The sequence below is a fragment of the Citrus sinensis genome, chromosome 8, assembly GCF_022201045.2.
Source record: "Citrus sinensis cultivar Valencia sweet orange chromosome 8, DVS_A1.0, whole genome shotgun sequence".
In the NCBI taxonomy this organism is placed as follows: Eukaryota; Viridiplantae; Streptophyta; class Magnoliopsida; order Sapindales; family Rutaceae; genus Citrus; species Citrus sinensis.
In genome coordinates, this window is record NC_068563.1 from 27,744,249 (window position 1) to 27,764,247 (window position 19,999).

General features: G+C 36.3%; 2 protein-coding genes across 6 annotated transcripts; one reads left to right on the forward strand and one right to left on the reverse strand.

Moving 5' to 3' along the window:
• The first annotated feature begins 1,802 nt into the window (after window positions 1-1,802).
• On the forward strand, window positions 1,803-6,505 carry LOC102614382 (uncharacterized). 2 transcript variants are annotated; one of them, XM_006488076.4, is made up of 8 exons: window positions 1,803-2,149; window positions 3,059-3,114; window positions 3,210-4,087; window positions 4,631-4,829; window positions 4,954-5,136; window positions 5,218-5,594; window positions 6,010-6,161; window positions 6,268-6,505. In XM_006488076.4, the coding sequence occupies exons 1-7, from the start codon at window positions 1,944-1,946 to the stop codon at window positions 6,148-6,150; spliced, it is 2,040 nt and encodes a 679-aa protein (XP_006488139.1). In that variant the 5' UTR covers window positions 1,803-1,943; the 3' UTR covers window positions 6,151-6,161; window positions 6,268-6,505. The 2 variants fall into 2 exon arrangements, with proteins under 2 accessions (XP_006488139.1, XP_006488138.1); XM_006488075.4 differs by having other exon boundaries at window positions 1,804-2,149; window positions 6,010-6,505.
• A 2,230-nt stretch (window positions 6,506-8,735) lies between these two features.
• LOC102614878 (E3 SUMO-protein ligase SIZ1) lies at window positions 8,736-19,650 on the reverse strand. 4 transcript variants are annotated; one of them, XM_006488078.4, is made up of 17 exons: window positions 19,536-19,650; window positions 19,142-19,291; window positions 18,707-18,787; window positions 17,812-17,854; window positions 16,685-16,757; window positions 16,297-16,462; window positions 15,950-16,080; window positions 15,062-15,130; window positions 14,050-14,137; window positions 13,889-13,964; window positions 13,472-13,545; window positions 13,099-13,206; window positions 12,492-12,653; window positions 11,394-11,498; window positions 11,173-11,253; window positions 9,855-11,076; window positions 8,736-9,459 (listed from the first exon to the last, which is right to left on the reverse strand). In XM_006488078.4, the coding sequence occupies exons 2-17, from the start codon at window positions 19,163-19,165 to the stop codon at window positions 9,320-9,322; spliced, it is 2,643 nt and encodes an 880-aa protein (XP_006488141.1). In that variant the 5' UTR covers window positions 19,166-19,291; window positions 19,536-19,650; the 3' UTR covers window positions 8,736-9,319. The 4 variants fall into 4 exon arrangements, with proteins under 4 accessions (XP_006488141.1, XP_006488140.1, XP_006488142.1 ...); XM_006488077.4 differs by having other exon boundaries at window positions 19,480-19,641; XM_006488079.4 differs by lacking the exon at window positions 19,536-19,650 and adding an exon at window positions 19,340-19,486 and having other exon boundaries at window positions 19,142-19,232.
• Window positions 19,651-19,999: the final 349 nt, after the last annotated feature.

Here is a 19,999-nt window from a genome sequence, read left to right on the forward strand (position 1 = left end):
AACCCTATTGTAATCTAAAATAAAATGAAAAGAACAATACCCATCTTGTAAAAATTAAAAAAAAAAAAAGAAATACCACTTTGAATGTATTAAAAAAAAATTTCCTCGAATTTTAGAAGCACAAACTTTAAATGATAATAATAGGTAGGAACTAATAATGTTACAGTGAAAAGTAAGAAAATAAAATAAAATTAATTTAGTAAGAAAGAATAAAAAAAGAAAAATTGAAAGAGAGAGATACTAATTTAACATCTTACCATTGTTATAATAGAGAGAGAGAGAGAGAGAGAGAGAGAGAGAGAGAGAGAGAGAGAGAGAGAGAAATTAGTTAATCAAGAGTAATTTTGTAATATTTGAGAATTGCTAAATTAAAATAATTAATTATAATTTGATAATTATTTTAATTCTAAAAAAATAAAATTTGAAAGAAAATTAGTTGAGTTCAAATAACCACACTCTTCATTTTTAATTTTTTTCCATGAAATTACAAAGGAAGACATAAGATTACAATGAAATTTTAATTATATTTACTGTTATTTGAACAAATTAATTAGATTATAACCATATTTTTCATACTAAAATTATTATTATTATTATTATTATTATTATTAGATAATCTAGTTCTTCATTGTTTCAAAATTATCTTGATTTTATCTATAAAATTAATTATATCATATATAAAAATTAGAAAATAGTTATAGGTTCATTGTTTGTGAATATATAATTTTAGTTTAATTAAATTCATATTTCTCCTTTTTGTGTAATTTCAAGTAACAATACAAATATGATTATGAGAAAATGGGGCGTGAAGAGCATGGCTCTTTCAATTAATCAACAAAGCTCACTTCAATTTAATAATATAATAAAAAAATCGTTAATATTTAGTTAAAAAAACAAGTCAAATTTACTTTTTATACTATAGCATTAAATTTGAAATTTTGTAGTAAAAAAGTTTAAATTGTAATTTTCTTATAGAAATTGGATCTCATGAGATAATTTTGTATTCTCTTCTTCTTAGTTTTATAATAGATTTTTGAGAATCTTGTTTTCGCAGTCAATTGTATTTATATTATTACCTCATAAAATTACAGAAGTAATTATTATACAATTCTATAATTTTTGTAGCTAATTGAGATCGTTCAAAAGTCAAAATAGATCGGTGATAAGACAGCTGCTGTAACTCACAACTCAAAAATATTATGTAAAATTAGTAAGAGATTATGGATAACTACATTTGTGTCGTAAGTTATATTTTACGTAAACCCAAACGGTAACAATTCTAATTCGAAACTTCACCAAGGCACCCCATGAGCCCTCTAAAGACCCCCAAAGAAATCCAAGGTATGCCAACCTAAGTTGAGCCCAATAAAAAATAGATTTACTTGCTCATGCATATATTTGAGCTCTGACTCTGAGTAGTATGAGTTTAGTGGTGACAGTGCAAAATTTAAAACAATAACAAATTTACAATTAGCTGATATTTTAATTTACAAATTTGTATAATTATTTTTTTTTAAAATTATATAATTAAATAAAAGGAAATATATTGAATGAAACAATTTTTTTTTCAGAATAAGAAAGATAATTGTTATATATAAAATATTTTTAAAAATATATAAAAATTATATTTGTAATAAGATTTTTTAGATTTTATGTATTGGATTTGGAGTTCATCCAAATATTTTGACTAATGTGAATTTTAACAAACTCAAGGAACTTTTTTTAAAAAAAAAAAATTAAGAGAAGATCCAAATTCTTAAATCAATTAAATTTTATTGATGAATTTTAAATTTCCACATAGGACAAAGAAATTCCCTGCTAAAACTCAAAATCACAGTACGAATTTTGAACTGAAAAAACTCACCAGCATCACCGCCCAAGGGAAGGAAATCCCCCATATATAAAAAAAAAAACTATGAGCTGAGCTAATCAGTGAAAAGGTAATGGAATCAGGAGGAGGGGGAGCGACAGACAAGATGGGGTCGTCGCCGCCGCCGCCGACGAAGCCGAGCAAGTTCGCCGTGTATCAGAACCCGGCACTATCAGCTGCGCTCACAGCCAACAGCCTCCAGCCCTCTAAATCGTCTCTTATTTTCATCTTCTCGCTTTCCTCTGCCTCCGCTTTTGTTCTCCTTTCCATCATCTCAAGGTACTGACTTTTTTCCTTTTCTTATTATCATTATTTTTTTTTAACCTATACCTGTATTCGTGTTACAATTTATTTTTTTTTTGTTATTCTATTGGTTATGGGTGTGGATTAATGTGGATTTGTGAAAGTGGGTTTTGGTTTTTTGCTGAGTCTTGAAGTGAAACGACACAATGGGGTTGCTATTTTAGCTGCTTTGAAGGATTTTAGTGAAGATTTATTAGCGTTTCTTTGCTTTTTATTGTTTTTTTCTCATATTTGGCGTGTAATGGAAAGGAGAAGGAGAGGACTTGGAAATTTGAGAAACCAATATTTCACCTCCATGAATTCTATGGTTTTTGTATTTGACAGTTTATTCTTTTAAATAATAATTATAGTGACATTTGTATCTGAAAGAAAATTTAGTTGGGTTTTTGTGGCTTTTGTTGATGAGAAATTAGAGGCGAAGCTTGAACTTTCATAGCTTCTGGTGGCCTTGTATCGAGTTTTTGCGGTTGCCTCTCTACAGTTGGTTCTTGGCAAGATTCAGCATGGCTTGACATGGATGGACAATCGCTCATCTTTTAGATTGCAAGAAAAAAATAACAGAGAATTGGAAGCATTTTTGTTTTGGGTGGCATAGGCCATACTGGAGACTAACCTCTCCGGGACACCCTGCACCCCACCCCCCCTCACTTTTCCATTTTACTAATAAAGATAAAGAAAATGGATAATGAAAGGCGTAATTTCCATTTTGCTTCTTCGGTTTCCTGTTTATCCAATAGGAAAATTGATGTTGAAGTGTGTTCCTTTTTTTTTTTTTCCTCTCTTTCTTGTTATTGTAAAGATTTATATTTTGTAGTTTTGGTCTAAGTTGCTATAGTATAAACTTAAACATGTTTCTGACTCAGTTTTTTGTTTCAATTAATTAAGGGAGAATGGGTTGATTGAGAAGCTGAGATCCATAGATATATCCAAAGATGCAGCTTGTAAGTTTTTTTATCTCAAATGGAATCTCATTGATTGATCGCGCTAAGTCCTGTAGCTTTGTAGCTGTATTTGAATGTTCAAATTTTTGTTTCAGATTTCTTGGCGAAGACAATACAAACTATGGTGGTTTTAGTTTTCATTGGAAGTATGTCTGCCCTTCTCAAAGTCATCTCTCTGCGCAGAACAAGCAAAGTATCTAAGAATCAACCACGACTAACAAACCAGCAATTAGGGCTATTGGGAATAAAGCCAAAAGTTGAACAAGCTTTATCTGAATCTTCACTTAAACCCCCCAAGTCTAAACCCCACTTGTCATCATCATCTCCAGATGCCCTTGTGCCACTTCATCAGTCAATAACCAGTTCAAATCGTAAATCCCAAGCTGAAAGATCAAATGCCAGTGGTGGTAATAGGTTGAATGCTTTCAGTACTTCATCCAGATCACAGATTTCCCCATCTTCTATATATCTTGTCTCTCCTGCTAGTTCACCCCTTCCTTCTCTCCACACTTCTCCAGCACGTGATCAAGCAGTCTCAACCCCTTGGTCAGGCAAGAGACCAGCCCATGCTAAAGAGATAATAACTGAAGAACAACTTGAGCAGTTCTTGACAGAAGTAGATGAGAAAATCAGCGAATCAGCCGGGAAACTTACAACACCGCCACCGACTGTTAGTGGTTTTGGCATAGCCAGTCCTGCTACTGTTGCAAGCTCAGCTAATACATCTGGAACTAAGAGGAGCACACCTTTGAGGCCTGTGAGGATGTCACCTGGTTCCCAGAAATTTACCACTCCTCCAAAGAAAGGAGACGGTGAATTTCCTCCTCCAATGTCCATGGAAGAGTCTATCGAAGCTTTTGAGCATTTGGGCATCTATCCTCAAATTGAGCAGTGGCGTGACCGCCTCAGGCAATGGTTTTCTTCAGTCTTGCTAAATCCTCTACTCAACAAGATGGAAACCAGTCATATACAGGTTTGCTATCATCATCATCTTCCCCTCCTTTCTTACTATCAATAATTAGAGTTTTTAAGTAAACTTTTTTTGCAGCTTCCTTTTTTTGTTTCTACTCTGTTGGTTTTGGACATGTTATATTTGATGACTATTTACATGTTATATTTGGTGACTATTTAACTTGCTTATCTTATGTTTGTAATAAAGATATGTGATCTTTGTTTGAGATAAAACAAGAAGCATATCTTGACATGATTTAGCTTGAAAAATGATTTTTGGAATCAGAAATATTTCTGCATGATTTTAATTTAATTTATTTTTGCTTATTCATGGTAAGACACGTGATTCAGAAGTTGGCACTGCTTTGAACTTGGTCACAATTCACAATTCAGGCTTTCCAGAAAATTGTTTCCAAACTTTGATGCATGCTCTTCAAATTTTCTCTGAGAAAATATCTAAAATTATATAGCAAAAACTGAGGTCTGTTGATATCATCTTCTTTATTTACTTCTACTTATCATCTACAGTCAAGTATCTAATTATACTCAGCTTCAATATTTATAGTTAATGCATTCTGCTTCCAAGCTTGGTATTTCAATCTCTGTTAGTCCTGTGGGAAGTGATTTACCAACTTGTGGGAGTCCAACTGCCGTGTCTCCTATTGATAGGACTAAGGAATGGCAACCAGCATTTAACCTTGATGAAGAAAGCCTTCTTCATCAGTTACGTGCTAGTCTTGTTCAGACTCTTGATACTTCCATCCGTAAGTTGCTTCTAAACAACTTTTATTGCAATGATTAAGCTTTTCCGATTGTTACATTTGTTGGGATAGGCTCGGTTGTGTACTTTTGCTAAGGAATTTCTTTGGTTTATCTTATCACATGCAGCAAAGTTTCCTTCCAATATACAGCAATCTCCCCAGCAAAATGCACTGATTCCTATCATGCAGGAATGTGTAGATGCCATAACTGAACATCAGAGGCTTCACGCATTGATGAAAGGAGAGTGGGTGAAAGGGTTACTGCCACAAAGCAGTATTCGGGCAGATTATACAGTGCAAAGGATCAGAGGCAAGAAGCTTTTTTCAACCATACTCTGGTCCACTTTTGTAAACTTTCATCTTGAGCTGATTATGTTTGTGAATTTTGCAGAGCTAGCTGAAGGAACCTGCCTGAAGAATTATGAGTATCTCGGAAGCGGGGAAGTCTATGACAAAAAGAACAAGAAGTGGACTCTTGAGCTTCCAACTGACTCTCACTTGCTCCTGTATTTATTTTGTGCCTTCTTAGAACACCCGAAGTGGATGCTACATGTGGATCCTAGCTCTTATGCCGGAGCACAGTCGAGCAAGAATCCTTTATTCTTGGGGGTTCTTCCTCCAAAAGAAAGGTTTCCTGAGAAGTACATTGCAGTAATATCTGGTGTTACTTCCACTCTTCACCCAGGAGCGTGTGTGCTGGTTGCCGGAAAACAAAGCTCGCCAATCTTTGCCATGTACTGGGATAAGAAACTCATGTTTTCCCTTCAGGTGCGTAGTTTATGGGATAGGGGTACTCAGGGTCACTGATTACAACACCAAGGGAGGACAAAAGTTGAACTTAACAGAACCTAAAACCTAACTAGCAGAGAATAAACACTGGATGCATGAGTTATGTTATCATGTAAATAAACAGTTTTTGCGGCAGCCTTAATCTATCAGTGCCAAAGAGGGCTTTGACCCTGGTATATGTGCTTGCATACACACCCCCACACATTTAAGATAACAAGGATGATGAATACCTTGTTTTAGGACCAAATTGACTTCGTTTATTGGTGGTTTGTTTAAGTCAATTTACTAAGGAAGGTAGTCCAATTGCTCACAACTAGGATGTTAGTACTTAAATTTGTCAGCGATGCATGTGGTCATCATTTGAAATAACAATTGTTTTGGTCTTTATTTTCAGGGAAGAACTGCACTATGGGATTCCATCCTGCTTCTGTGTCACAGAGTTAAGGTTGGATATGGAGGCATCATACGGGGCATGCATCTTGGATCTTCAGCCTTGAACATGCTCCCTGTTCTCGATTCAGACGGTGAAGACTGAAAGCTGATTGGGTCCGGGAAGTGTGATTTTGTTTTCTATTTGCTGTTTATTTCAGGCGTCGGCAAGGGAGGATTCCCAAAACTGACTCTTGTCCATCTCATCATGCTGCTTGTGCAGGACATTGTGGGTATATCGATCCGTAACTGTTCTATCACAGAGAGGGCTGTAGAAAATCTTGGTGGATTCATTGAGCGCGCAAATGCAAACATCATTCTTGGAAGTGCACTTTCACAGTCCAGGTAGTGTTAAGCAGGTTGTAGTTTCTAGACCTTATAGCTAGTAGTGATGATTAACACGAACAAGTTTAAGATGCAACTTAATTGGAGAAAGAAAATCAGGCAAAATTTTGTCAGCACTTTGGCTGCTATTGTTGTTTACTTGAAAAGAGAAATGGATTCTGCCCCGATGACATAACCTTTTACGCATGGAACAATTGCTGAGTGGTTGCCATTGTTGCAAAATTGTTTGCAGAACATCTGCTATTATCCATAACCCGAAGGCACAAAGACACAACAAGAAGTCACAAATCCCATTTCGTTGCTTGGTTTAATTTAGATTTTCTTATTTCTTAAAAAAAAAAAAAATCAAATTGAAGCTCGACGTAAAGCTTCGAACTGAAATTCTTTCAACTGAGACAAAGACACAGATACTCACCGCAGTATAATGACAAAATTTGGTTGGATTCTGTGAATTAAAAAAAAAAAAAGAAAAGAAAAGAAAAATGAAGAATTCAGAGAGAAAGCGATTAAACGGAGAAGCGGAGGAAGAGTAGGATGAAGATGACAGCTTAAATGGTGAGCTTTAAGGGGTTGAAACTCATCCCCGCCTCCATCTATAGCTGATTTTGCAATTGCCAGTTTGATCAAGACGGGTTTCCCGCAAAGAGCAGCGGAGGGCTCTTATCTCAATCAGTTCGTGTCATAATGAAGCTGACATTGGTGTTGGATACACCCGTCCAAGATGCAAAGGTCATGTTTGTGACCTACCCGCTAAATGTCGTGCTTGTGGATTGCAACTTGTTTCTTTACCTCATTTAGCAAGCTCGTACCATCATTAGTATTAAAGTAAAGTGAGGCGAGGAAAGAGCTGAGCACGGGCTAGTTAATGAATAAGGAAACCAGAAACAACACAATAGAGGAAACGTGTAACTATTTTCCTACATATGGTGGACTTCCGCTGAGACATAATATTTTATTGTCATCAAAAGGTAAACCGAGAGCCCTAGACAGTTTGGTACCTTGGGGCTGGGATGGGGGTACTGAAGGTTATATAGATCAAACCTTGCCAGTTCAAATAAACACATAACAATTAAACCAGAAACTATCAATCATGAATAACCTCCAGAGGACACAGTCTGTTTTATGCCATACAAAGACAGCGATGCAGTTACTTCATTCTTAGTTTTATGTCAGGATAAAATATTTGAAAGAAACCTTTCCTGGCTAGGGTATTGTATGCTTATTTGATGTCTAGCTGTTTCGTTCTTTGCTCTATATAAAGCTCGTTTGATTAGTTAAGTCATCTGTGTTGTTGGGTGAGTTCTGCATACTTGCTTATTTACCAGCTGAATGGTAGGTGGTTCCTGTATCAGCTTAAACCTTATTGCTATTACTGTACTTATAGGCAAAAATGAGAAAAAAGAACTTGAGCTCTTGTTTTTCATTTCCTGTAATTTTCTTCCAATAATCTGTGGGAATGCACTCCCAACTCCTCTCGTTTTCTTATTCTCTGTTGGTCTTTCTGTTGCTTGCCCAAAATGCAAAAAGCATTTTTGCCTAGATCGTGATATTTACATTCTCGAAAGTTTGCACAACTGCCCAGCTTGCGAAGCTTGAGGCACTTAAACCTAGTTGCTGCTGATGAAGGATGACAGATACGTATTGCCTTGGGTTTTCACGATCTCTTGCCACCATTACAAAAGGTTGCTGCTCTGAACTGAAATTCCGCTGCAAATTCAGTATATTCTCGCCTGACTGACATTGTCTTGAAACATCTACACTAACTATCCGCCTCCTGCAAGGCATTAAGGAAAAGAGAGAAAAAGGACACGTTGATTTTTATTTATCAATATGAATGCTAAAATTAAAGGGTATACACTTGGACTGGATAGTTTAGTATCTGATAGCTGCTACTGCTAGTTAGGGAATTCTAACTTTTGGTGCGTTACACAGATGAGAATTGAGAAGCCAAGTACAAAAAGTCAGCTAGAAGAAAGTCTTTTAATTAAGATGTCCTAACGCGCCCATCAAATGAAATTGAGCCGTAGGTGCCGTAAATAGAATTCAGTAACGATGTATAAGTGTACTGTTAATTGACGTATATCACTTCAAGGTCAGGATGTTTACCTCCGAGCTGCAACAATAGAAAAGGCCAGTGATGTGATATTTTGAATATTCAAATATTTATGTTATATACTCAAGAGTGCAAAAATAACAGTCAACGTGAACACCCGGAGAATTGTAATATAAGAAAATATATATCTAGCCCAGGTCTCCTCTAACCGACTACCAATCAATTCCAAGCACCGGTGGTGAAAGATACCAATAAGCCATGGACTAAAAGAACAGACACTGCCCAGGGCAAAATCATTCATAGCAAAAATTTATTTCTCTATATAAATAATTCAATGAGAAGATTTACAAGCTATTTGATCTGAAAATAAACAGACAAAAAGGGAGATCCTTGTATTGCCTAAGGGGTGCTCCCCCACTAAATCCAAAGGTTTACCAATGGATCAATTCCAACTTTAAGATTAAATGCTATCACTTCTGTACAATTTATCAGCGCCAGAACTGCAGATCTCTTATAACAACTGCAGGGAAATTACTGATAGAAACCTGTTCATATCAAACAATAAAGAGAAATATCTAATAGCACATACAGAAGTGAGGAGGGTATGACAAATAAACCTGTAGCTCTGCTCGAAAAATCCTGCAGGTGCTGGCACAAATTTTTAATAGGAAACTCTTTCTTTTTCTTTTGCTAACTCGGTGTTGCTGTGTATTTCTCACACCAAATTGAACATTTCACAAGGTCCATAATATTTGTCCACTTTCTTCTACTTCAAGAGGGGCTGAGCAACAAACCACTCAGTGAGAAAGCCTTCGATCCCAGAAATGGTCAACCATGATCTCCAGTAATTTCATGATTTTATATGGTCCAAAATTTTCTATTCCGAGTCTGAGTCAATAGAGAGATACAATCGCGGTCTTACAGAGCGTTTTTGGCGGGGAAATGAGAATGGACTATCCGACCTTTGCCTGCTTGCCTTCTCAGATCTTCCTTCGTTCATACCAAGAAGCAAAGAAGCTGCAGAAGACAACATTCCAGACACCTTTTAAGAAAAAATGAATTTGTAAAGCAAATGAGTGGAACAGTGCAATATAGTGACTCTGCAGCGATCAGAGTTAAAGCTTTGATATGCGTAAAAAATTCCTGCCACCAAAATGCAAAGAATGCCTAACTAGATCCCAATCCAAAATGAGGAACGATGGTTATAATTAGAGAAAACATTGAAAATTAGATCTTTACACAACTACCCATATTTATTCCTTCACCATTGACATCTATAATACTGAATCAAAATAATTACAAGCTGCTCATGAAAGTCAACCAGCAAGATACTTCCTTCACCCAATCCATCATGATTTGATACCTTTATATTTAAACAAAACTTTATCTCTTCAAAGAATAAGGGAACAAACCAGTGTCAGCTAAAGAATCCATAGCACTTTCTCTGGAATGTACTGGCTGTTTCGAATTTAATCCGTTTGCAGCTGCTAACTCATTTTGACCGCCGGTGACACCATCCCCAAGCCGAAGGGAGATCCAATCCTCAGTACGAATACCGTTGGCCACGTCAGCTTGATCTCTCAACTCGGTCTGTACAGAAGTATCTGAAGGCCTCGTTGGAAGAAATATTTGAAGAGAGGGGTCTTCCCGGTCAAAAGCCAAGGGATTGTCCACTAAGGCATCACTCATATCGGCAGCAGCTCCAACAGTACAACCTGGGACTAAAGATGCAGAACCCATTGAAGTATCTGGAGCCAATGTATAACCATTCATTGGAGTTGAACAGTTGATAGAGCCGTGCTGCAAATCCATAAAGCCATCTGGGACATCTACATCCGGGCTAAACAGCTGGAAACCTGGCCCTCCTTGAGTTCCAGATGGTAAAGGCCAAAGAGGCATTCCAAAATCATTGTCATTGGAAGCAAGATAACCCAAGCACGAGTCCCCCCCAGCACCAATAGCAGGATCTTCGGGGTAGGAATTGGCAATTCCCGCAGAGGGCACAGAAAAAGAAACCCCACCGACATCATTTCGGTTGTCCCTATATATGTTTTCAGAAGATATGAAGAGGTCATTCTCATCTTCAGAATCACTAAGAACAATAACTTCTGTGTTGCCAACCGGTGCACATGGATTTCTGTCAGTAAATGCGTACGTCGGGTCAACATTCAAAGACATAGAATCATGCTCTATTCCAGTGTTGGTGAAATCGAAGGTTCCACCAACATCCTGATTTACGCTTGCATCTTCACCATCCCTACCACTTCCAGTAGCGCTGCTGCTCATTGGGATGACTTTCAGATCATGATTTTCAAACTTCTCCTGTAATCTACTACCAGAAGAGCCATTCATGTCTTCAGGTTTGCTAACTTCCCACAGCCCGTTGCGATTCTTCCTGATTCCAAGTTTCAAACCAATATGACCTTCTGAAACACCTTCCTGCCTAACATGCTTCAACATTTCCACTTTTGGTTTATCCTCCCCGCCAGCAGGAGCACAGAGAGAACCATCAGGAAAGTGCCAGGACGCTAAATCTCCAATTTCCCGACGGTCACTTTCGCTTCTAGTTTTCACACGCCAAGAACCATCAGGCTTCACCTCAAGTTCTGTAATGTCTTCTCCACAATTTCTCATCTACACAACAAACATAAACCACATAGTATATGTAAATACATCTAATGTAAACTTTCTAAAAATTAAAAATTCAGAAGGTCAGGAAAAGAACAATACCTTAGATGTGATGCGATTGAAATATGGATCAATAATTATATTCTCCAGTGAGTAGTTCCTAAGACAAATAGGGCACTGCCACTGCACTTGCAGACCAATGCTTGTCAGAAATAAAAAATAACAAGAAGAAGACAAAGAAGCTACAAGGGGAAAAAATAAGGAAGAAGAAGAAGAAGAAAAAGAAGAAGAAGAAAGAAGCATTTATTGATTAATTGACTAGCCTTTCTAGAACGTTGGTTGAGCTCCACAAAGACGTCTAGATCAAAACAGCCCATGTGAACACAGGGTTTAAATCGTCCTGCAACCTTTATCCTGGAACCACTCATCTAAGCACCAGTAAAAACAAGAATACATCAATGTATACTAAAAAGACATTGCAGCAACTTAGCAAGCAAAGTAACTATATCTGCTTGTTTAACACAACCTCAATCTAATCCCAGAAAACAAAGTTATATTAACATGGAAAATAGAAGAATTACATTACAATAATTTTCCCATGTAACAAAAATTTACTATTGGGGTAAAGAAATGGTAATTAAACAAGTGATAGACTCAACCACAAAATTAACATACTCCTCATTAACCCACATACAGAAGTTAACTGAAAGTTAGTATATTCATACAATGTTGCCACTGATAGCAGAAAATTTTCAAGCGTAAAGTTTAAAAATGCAGACCGTTAATATCATTAAAAAAAATTATGGATAAACACATTATATGCTAAAAAAACACATGATATGTATTACCCAGATAACCTATTCATGAAGTGACATAGAGAAGCAGGAATACAACTGTGTTTCAAATTGAGAATGTCTCAAGTGTGGACCTAAATTCAAGCCCATCCAACCCAAATTCCCTAAACATTAAAATAATCCATTTGGCCTAAACCAGACCCTCTATTTGACGGGCATGGTGCATATGCTGCCAAGTTCGTCACTCAAACTGCTGATTCACTTATTGTGAGAAAATAAAATTTAAATAAATGTATGGACAGATGTTGATACCTCTGTTGCTAGTGCAATAGGTAGAGATGTGCATTTAGGAAAAGGGGCTAGCGAGTCAAAGCCAAATCACTGCATTTGAGATCAGCCAAAGAAAGTCTATTTTATGTATGTAACTCGATCTGGTAGGTATCGATTCAATCATAGCATTTACTATATATATGTCACCGTTCGATCTGTCTCTTAGCCGTTTTCGATTGAGAACATAAACACATGCATGTAACTCACAAGACAACATAGATTGACACCAAAAGAATCTCAACTTAGACAGACAAATGTAAACGGGGCACTTGCATTAAATATGTGCAGGTAACTTACCGGACAGCGTAGATTGACACCAATGGAATCTGCAACAACTTCCAGATCACTGTCACTGTCAGCATTATCCGCAGCATTTCCACCACCAACACAACGACAAACACGTGCAAGAGCATCTTCAAAATGCTCACCCTCAGACTCCTTAGGAATCAAGTTGAGAACCTGACATGACCATGAAAACCAGAAAACCACCGGAATATTAAATGTCATATTTCAAGAATAAAAACAGAAGGAATAAACCTTGTTCAGAAGGCACAGCAGAAACAATTGCATATAAAAAGCCATTCATGTTGAAGAATAGGGCATGCTTTGGGGGGTGGGGGGGGGGGGGGGCACAACACACCTAGCCCATCCAACCAAAAGAAAACTCAATCATTGAATTTAAACCAATTTCAATTGTAACAGTATCAGATGAACTTAACTGTTCTACAGAACACCATAGCCAATAATAGTCAATAGAAATTAGCCAGATGCCATTTCCAATAAGGAATAATCACCAATACAGACATTATGGGACGAAGGCTAATGGACCACTAATTGTTCTCAGAGAGTGAGAGAACAAAATTTAGAAGGGTCAAAAACAAAGACATTCAGAAGAAGGGACTACCTGTTGAACGCTTCGTCGCTTAACAATTCTAACTCCTAAGCAGAAGATGCGCGCATCACATCCAGTTAATACAATCTTATTTATTCCATCTTTTGTCCATGGTGTGATCTGACAACACAATAGAAGATAGCTTAGAGAAAATGTAAAATGCAACAAACCATCTGATAAATGTTATCCCAAATGCGTGGGCACCAAACCACCTTCCGACAAATGCGTGATCACATCCACAAAGAGAGAAGTACTAATTGGAATAACAATCAAATGCATGCTTGTGCACATGAACACACTTACACAAAAACGTGAATGTGCATGCACAGAGCTCATAAATACACAGGGAGCTGAGAAACATATTAGAGGTACAAAGAAAACTCACAATTGGACCATCATCACGACCATTAGCCCCCAGTAGTTGTGAGCCAGGTCTATTAATAGCACGCACTGGTACTCCTGTGTAATCACAAAAAATAAGATCATAAGTCATTTTTTTTTGGCAGTCAAAACCATCCGTCATTAACAGCCAAAGATAATGATCACCTATTCATTATGGAGAACCAAAAGATCTCACTAGATACTAACTACTAACAGAATCCGTTAGTTGCATAAAACTGCATAAGATTTACAACATGAAGAGATATGGTTCACATAAATAATATATTCTCATTGCATCAGAAGAATTTAAAAAGACAACAGATCATCTCAAACTTCTCCAACGAGAATAGGAGACAATTCTGGCTAAGTTTATGCAAGAAATAAATCAACAAATCAGTCTAAGCAACTTCAATTACTGTACCATTGACCTGTAGATCTGCATACTGCGGCCACTGCATCCTAAATGGGACTTTGTCATTCAAAAGCATACACCATGCCTGAGTAAAAACATCATAAACAGGACATGAACTCAAATTTAACACACTAGTAAGCATAACAAAATCATTTAATTATCTAACCAACCTGAACATCATACTCTTGCTTTGATAGTAAATCCTTGTCTGCCCTCGTTATTGGAAATGTTTTCTCCAAAATCCGTGCTGGATTTGTGCTGGAAAACATTTGATTTGAGAAATAAATTAAATTGTGAATAATATTGGTAAACAATGTCCACAAGGCCCACGCACACACACGCACACACACGCACGCACACACATATAACCCACAGACCACCTTACTTAAATAACTAAAATCAACGGATAAAAATAATCTACCAAGAATAAATTATTTAGAAGAATAGCTAGACATGAGATAAAAATTAAGGTACAGTGAATAATGCAGGTTTGAGTGATTCAGTTCAACCCAAGTCCATGTGAAAACAACCAATATGTTAGGTTTGCCTCACGCATTATACATGGCAAGGTCATCACCAGACTACAGCTGCGATAAACCCATTATCCTTTCATCTAACTTGATATAGGGCATGGTGAGCTGCTTACAATCTCAAGTACTAATTGTTAGAAATTATATGACCAAAACACTTGAGGAAAATAACTACAGCTACTCGAAGCAGACAACAAATTGCAATTTGCAACATAAACCATATAAAGAAGCTTATTTTACTCTAAAAGGATGAAGGGGGAAAAATTACAGAATATTTGCAAGCCAGATTCCTTCCAGAAAGAAAAAATGGTAGTCAATATATTAAAAACCAGCTTACTGAACCAACTTCAAAATTACCAATTGCATCTTTATGCTAATGACCACCAATTCAACTTTACCCATGCAAAGACAAAAAAATGTTATCATAAGTACATGCTAGGTCTAATTTTCTCTTTTTTTTCCCCCCCAAAAAAAAGAAATACATCTTACTGCATTCATCTCAAAAGTACAACGAAAAGTCTATGCTAATTCCATTCAGCTCAAATAAAATTATTCAATTTCAACTACAAAGAAAACAAAAAGAAGAAAAATATGGTCTGTTTGCTACTCATTTCAAAAATGTCTAAGCAGAACACAAGAATAATCAACTCACCCATCAGTTGGAATATTTGTAGTAGTCAACTTCAAAGGATATAACGGATGGCCAATTGTAACCCAGAAACTGCATGTAAATAAAAAAACCTTGAGCACAATATTCAACAGTTGCAAGCAACTAGTAATAGGAAACTATCAAGGATCAATGGATCAAAAATCCCTTCAAGAGTAAGGCAATGACTAGTCAAGATTAATGGTCCATCAAATTCATAAAACTCCAGATTTGAATTGAATTTTACTGTTGACCATACAGTCTGCAGAGTTCACAAAATTAGAAATTAAACATATTCAGCAGCATACTCCAGTTCAGATCATATTCATTCCATTTAAGTCAGCCACACATTTCTTTTGATGTAAGTTTGAACAATTTTTTATAAAACACGTACATCTCTTTCAATCATATTTGATTTTAACTGTTGACGTTCCGATGATCTAATGATTTCTCTTAGAAATTCTCTTTCGGCTTGATTGGCTGTCTCTAATATCATGGCCGTGTCCCCTAAAAATGTATGAACTTCAAAGAACATCCTACTTCCAGTCATAATAGCCCTTAGGATCAGAAAGAGACAATTTTCTAAGCTTGCAAAGATCTAAGTGCATATTTGGTCAATCAGTTTTACATCAATGCCAGAGGTGATCATAATTGTATTTGTAACCAAGAGAATGATTTAGATAAAAAAACAGCATACCATTGATAACAAGTGCAGAAATAAATAGTGAAAAGAAAAGGGCAAATCACAAAATAATTTGACAGCTAATTCAAAAAATATATAAACTTGAAGGAAAGAATTAAATGATTTTTTATCACACTTGATGTGATGTATAAATCACACAAAACCGATCACATTACAATTTACATGAAAATAAAGGACTTTGTGATACATACGGGTCAGCTCGGCTTAGTCTACAGATCTCACAATAAAATAATTCAGGAACTGGTGGATTTCCCTCTGTAGGTTTCTCTGGGATTATAACACAACTCATGTGCTGCCACACAGGGCATCTAGGATCCTCACACTGCCAATCATCGAAAAAAGGGGACAGAAAGAAAGAATCAGTAATTCATTGAGCTAAAAGGATTGGGAACACAAAATTCAATAGCTACATGCTCCAATACTTGTAATATGCAGCTTTCTGCACTGCACAATTATGTGCACGTGACATCATAAATATAACTCAAAAACGATCCAAGCATATTAAATAGCATACAGAATAAGACATAATTAATATAACCTTGATCATTGACTCAGTTTCCAGGGAACTTCCACAAGGACAGCAAACTTTAGTATCTGATTGGATGTAGTCATCCATTTCCCCTTTAATTTTTATGTTACTGCTATTTGAAACACCCTGACCACCCTTTGATGCCAAGTCAGGGGCCACAGAGACCTGCAATTTTCTGGGAATAAGAACACAAGATTTATGCAAGTCAGAGGCAGGAATAAAATCATGACATTGAAGCATGTAGAGAGGCATAAAAAATCATAAAAGTTTTGTAACTACAGACAAAAAATATGAAAAATGGATAGTAACATCTGTAAGAAAAAATATTCACAATTAGCCAACGATGAGTGCTTTAGGCTGAATCATACAGTAGAGGAACGATGATTAAGAAGATAACCTGTGTGTGTCATCTACTAGTTTTGCCACCTCTTCTTTACTAACAGGACTCTTCTTTGCCCACATCTTTGAAACTGGGAGAAAAAAAAAAGACGGGAAAAGAACACATAAGCTACAAAGTTTTACAATTTCCACAATATCAATATAAAAGACAGAAGTCACTAAAATAAAGGTTTAACAGTGGAGGGGAGATGCTCATAAACAACATCCAAACCACCATGAACACCACAGTAATACACATGTTCAACTATCCCTTAAAACAAACCACCCACCCAACTCCCCACTCGCCCAGAAGAAGGGTGCTCCAACACCCAAAAAGAAGAGGGGAGCAACAACAGTAACAAAGAAAAAGGAACACGCAAAAAGAATTGAATTAAAACACATCCAAATTAAAAATTAGATCTTAGACATGAAACATGAGTATCTCTGAAGTGGATTTAGAACCCACCACTTCTAAACTTCAATATGTAGTAACTCTGTTGCACACATGTAAACAAGCAATGAGGTTGCCTTTGAAACACATATCCTAAGACTCAATAATATAATTTGAAGTCCAATCTTTCTCATCGAAATAGGTAGGGATATCCACATCTGGAGAATTCATTTCTCTGTCTCCTTTTCTGAGAAGAAACAAGAACATTACTCATGTAATAAAAAAAAAATTCTCCTCCCTCTACCTCTGACACATGCATCTCATTCTCTTCTACCCTCCCTCTCCTTTTTCCTCTCCCTCTTACTCTTTCTCTCCAGCTAACACATACACACCCCTCCCAACCCCCACCCCCCCACCCCTCCTTTCTCTTACTCTAGTAAAAAAATTATGACTCACTAACATGCAAATACAGAAACATGAGTAAAATGAGCCACATAAACAGAATTGAAATTAGACAGAAATCAAATTCAACATTCAATATTGCCTTAACATCAAATCAAAGAAATAAAAGTTAGTATGTAGCGAACCTTGCAAATGAATATTAAAACATTCAGAAAACATGGCAGCCAAACAAAAATAGAACAGCACAAACATCTTCAGTTTTCCACAACATACTAAAGGTGGATAATCACTAATTAAGCAATAGAACAACATTTTTCCATATTTAGGAGGATAGAGATGGGAAAAAAAATTACCTTGATCATCAGATAGAATCGCTAATATCCGATCAACGAGGTCCTACAAATATATTATAAAATATCAACACATGATCAGTCAATGGCATCGAACACAAACCAAGAAAGATGGCATAAAACAGGGAAAAAAAAGAAAAAAATAATCTTAAGAAATGTTAGTTCACTCAAACCCCAGTCAGTCACCCAAATAAATGAAAATTCCAAAAGAATACATGAAGCGACAGCAAAATATCATCCAACACTTTACTCATTTGAAAAAGAGTAACATGTATCCACCTGTAAGTGTAAAATCTAACCACATCCTTGCTACCCCTTTCTTTTTCATGCCTAAAATAGAGGGTGCCAAAGAGAGTGTCGGGGCTACGTTATGTTGATTAGGAAAAGCAAGGAACAAGAAAGAAAGTTATTCAATAAAGAGAACAATAAATAATTAAAGGTACATGCAAAGCTATGTAGAAGCATAGATAACTAGCAGCTGAGATTATAAATCTAACTTATAGTCAAGAGTATTCATTAACAGAAAAAGAACCATCAATTTAAACATAGGATTGTGAACAAACACAGACGTACACATTAATGTCATGGCAAACAAATTGAGACTTAAAAACACATTCATCAATTTGACATGGTTCCAGTAACGCAGTACTTGATAACTTGACCATAAATACTACTATTTCATCTGCGACTATAAGGTACAAATTCGTAGAGAGGGTGGTTCCGACCACACACGTGTATACACCAGCGCATGGTAAACAAATTGAGACTTAAAGCAGCAACTGTATTAATTAACACAAGATTCCAGCAAAATAGTACTTGATAACTTCACAACAATGCTTACTATTGCATGCAAGAGATCAAAGTCACGACAATATAAGAACTATAACAGGCATCTAACCTGTTTCTTTCCCTGCTTTGAAAGACCTAATTGAGTAAGCACGTCCTTCAGCTCCTTTATTCGAAAATGTGCCAATTTTTCCTGCAAGAGTAAATGAAAGGTGAACAGACACGATAAAATGGAGGGGAAACAACCCTCAAATAATATGTTTGCAGGCTCAGCCAAAGCTTAAAAATAGGATCATCCTCAAAAGAGCACTCACGGCTCCATCACCAGTTTTTTTCATCTCTATAGCATTCAACTAATTTACTGCACACAAGGCATACTGCATAACTTCACATCACTTAAAATTGAAATTACTCAATTTTCACCTAGGCTATCTTCCAAATCACAACTCCCGAATAAAAAACTAAAACCACAATAACAAAACTACTAGTGACAACAAATTAACAGCTAAACACCATGACCGAACGAAAAAACAACATATTGAATTACCTTGCAGCTAGCTATCAAATCCATATCTCTATTTTTTTCAACTCTTTTCTTTGTCAACAAAAACACAGCCCGAATTAGTATCCAACCAAAGCTGCAAATTCCGATAATCAATCAACAATCAGCCCATAGAGTATCCTCACAGCGAAAGATCTAATCAAACAAAAAAAAAAAAGAAAAATTAATCAAATGAAACTTCACCGAATATCGGTCGACAAATTAACGAAAATTTAAACATGAAAAGAATCGTAATTAATCGGAGAGCTTAAGTTTTGAGTTATTCAAAATTGATTAATCGGTGAACTAGGGTTAGCAAAAAAGCATTGGAAGGAATCACCGACCTTCTTTATTGACCGAAGGAAAAGAATGAGCGAAGAACTGAACAAGCATAACCCACCAAAATTTTCACAAAAGTCACGGACCTATCGCCGATTATCAAATCCGATTTTTTAAACGGGATACGTCCGGGTTTAGTTTCAGTGCAAATTCCTGCGGGACATTGTGATGCACGCCCTTACGTTATTATTATTATTATTATTATTATTTTGGTTATTTCTCTATAGGTGGGAGCATTTAGGGTGGGACGATTTTTTTTTTATTTTTTATTTTTTTTACGGGTATTCTTTGTTAACATCTGATCGTTGATCTGATGGAATTCGAGTAATTGACTTCTTGAATCTTAGCTTTGACTAGTGGTGGCAATCTCTAAGATAAAAGATCACGGGCCAGTGGACCATGGGGAGGTTACGTAACATTTTCACTTTTCTCGCTGGAGTATTTGGGTTAATTACGAATGACCCCTTCATTTGAAGAAATATTAAAACATCTCCTAAAAGTTTGAAAACAATCACGTTTGTTAAC